This window comes from Amphimedon queenslandica, unplaced genomic scaffold (genome assembly GCF_000090795.2).
Source record: "Amphimedon queenslandica unplaced genomic scaffold, v1.1 AMPQUscaffold_12589, whole genome shotgun sequence".
Classification (NCBI taxonomy): Eukaryota; Metazoa; Porifera; class Demospongiae; order Haplosclerida; family Niphatidae; genus Amphimedon; species Amphimedon queenslandica.
The window spans coordinates 18,235-20,645 of NW_003547175.1; the positions used below are offsets into that span (position 1 = coordinate 18,235).

The 2,411-nt window shown below is 40.3% G+C and overlaps 1 protein-coding gene across 1 annotated transcript in view; it reads left to right on the top strand.

Moving 5' to 3' along the window:
* Positions 1–156: 156 nt before the first annotated feature.
* LOC105314734 (uncharacterized) overlaps positions 157–2,411 on the top strand; it is a 5,021-nt gene continuing 2,766 nt past the window's right edge. The window contains exons 1-2 of the mRNA XM_011409084.1: positions 157–407; positions 596–2,406. Coding sequence (XP_011407386.1) covers positions 157–407; positions 596–2,406 — 2,062 coding nt within the window. The remainder of the gene's footprint in view (positions 408–595; positions 2,407–2,411) is intronic.

The following is a 2,411-nucleotide window of genomic DNA, read 5'->3' on the forward strand; positions in this document are numbered from 1 at the left end:
GGCCTAGATGCCTTTAGTACACAGTTAATTCAACTAGCAAAATGCTTCCAAACTGTTGTTAGACTGGGAACTTACACTGCTAAAGTCCTAATATACAACTCTTTAAAAGCATGCAAAGGGACAGTGTTTTATCTCCCATTGCCAGATGAAAAAACAATGAAAACTTTAAGTAAAGCAGAAGACTTTAGACCAAAAAATCTGCCAAATCTCGAATTGCACGTCATTTTAAACAGTGAAGCTACAAAAATTAATAAAATCTGGCGCACTTTAGTTGATGTCGACAAAGTACAAGCTGCTTATGAGAAACTGAAAGACATCAACTGGCTTTATGGAAATCTTGACGACGAATCTTTAGATGATGTAGCAAAAAAGTCGTCGAAACAGCCAACAGTGCTACCAGTACTATGGTGGAGGAAGCAACCGATGAGGACATTCTAGGCTTCCAGTCTTACACGATTCAGAACATGAATTCGAAATTAAACAAGGGGAGTGACATCCAGCAATACAAGATGACGCATGTCAGGGAAGACCCACTCGACAACAGACAGATGCACTTGGATGTCATGTGATTTCCAACTCTGTTTCCAACTGGGAGGTTTGGAGAGTATCATCCAAGGCCAGTGAATCTAAATTTAGCCGAATACATAAAGTCTCGAATATTGAGCGAAGACTCTCGATATCAATTGTGCCACTCTTACCTCTTCTACTATCTCAGAATCAAACAGATCAAGGAGTTGAAGGGTGGCATATTCAAACTGCTCAATACAGTGAAAGGTCCCTCCATGACTGCTGCACAGTTTGTAGACCAAGTCAAAACGAATGGAGAACTTCTTGAAAAGAGGCTCTGTACCATGATGAACACTGTTCGTGGCTCAAACCAATACTGGTACCTGAGAAGAAGTGAAGTGAAACGCATGATAGCAGAGTTTGGGTCTCCCACTTTCTTTCTCACTTTTAGCTGTGCAGAATATACCTCTGAAGACATTAGAGAGTACTTGCACAAAGTAAACACTGTCCCGCCGTCATATAACACTGGCAAACTCTGCACAGAAGATCCCGTGTCTGTATCGAGACAGTTTTCTCTAAAGTTTAACGAAATGTTTAATAAAGTATTAATCAAGGGACAGGTTTTGGGCCCAGTTAGCGAGTTTTATTACAAGAAAGAGTACCAGGCCAGAGGAGCTCCTCACTATCACTGTTTAATCTGGATAGCCAATGCTCCAGTTGTCGGTGAGAGTAGAGCCGAAGATGTCGTCAGATTTATAGACGAAAGAGTAACTTGTAACATACCAAATAAAGATACCTGTCCACAGTTACACGAAATTGTTACGAGGTACCAGTTACACAAGTGCAGCAATTACTGTAAGAAAAAGAGAAAGTTTAGCAAAAACATATTTGTTACAAAGTGCAAATTTGGATTTCCTCGCCCAGTTTCCGAAGAAACTGTACTGAAAAATGTCCAACAAAGCATGAAAGCAGAGAAAAGGATATATCACCTTAAACGGAGCGAGGAAGAAGTGAGAGTCAATGATTACAATCCTCTGCTTCTATTATTATGGAAGGCTAATATCGATGTATCCTTTACCAGTGAGTGTTCTCTTGCTCTGGCCGATTATGTGAGTGGCTACGTGACAAAGGCAGAAAGAGGTCACATGCAGGATCTGTGGCAAGACATCTTAGATGATAGAGGCATCTACAGTAAATTGTTTAGAATTGGCATAAGATGTCTCGACAGCCGACCCATTGGACTATACGAAACATGTGATATATTACTCGGTGAGCCACTTTGTAGAAAATCAAGAGAGGTATCATGGATCGATGTAGAAATGCCACATAAAAGAAAACGAAATTTAACAAAGAAACTCAGTGAAGTTGAAGAAATAGCAGCAAACGATCCATCAACTGAAGACTTTTATGGGGAGGGCCTTGTCACTCACTTTTATCCAAACAGAGCCCAAGAACATGAAGCATATTGCCTTTATGACTTTGTAGCCAAACTCACTTACAAGGGCAAAGATAAAAATGGCGAACGAATCTATAGACCACTACAGAAAGAGCACCTTCCTAACTTTATTGATTTCGATGTCTATAAAGAAAATCAGAGAGACAGTTTCTATTATGCCATCATTCTCCTTTTCGTGCCGTTTAGAAATGAGGATGAATTAGTTCATGATGGTGAAACTGTCCAAGAAGCATTCGATCGCCACATTGTCGACCACGAAAGGTGTGTCGAAGCAAATGAGAAATTCAGAAAGTTGCTCAAATGTAGAGAGAAATTAAAAGACATACAAGATGCCAGAGCAGCAAACAGAGAAGAGGAAAATGATGTGGAAGACGACGATCCACAACTGATGGGACAGATTAAAGATGCAATGAATGACGTGAGAGATATGGACACTGGATCTGGTCTC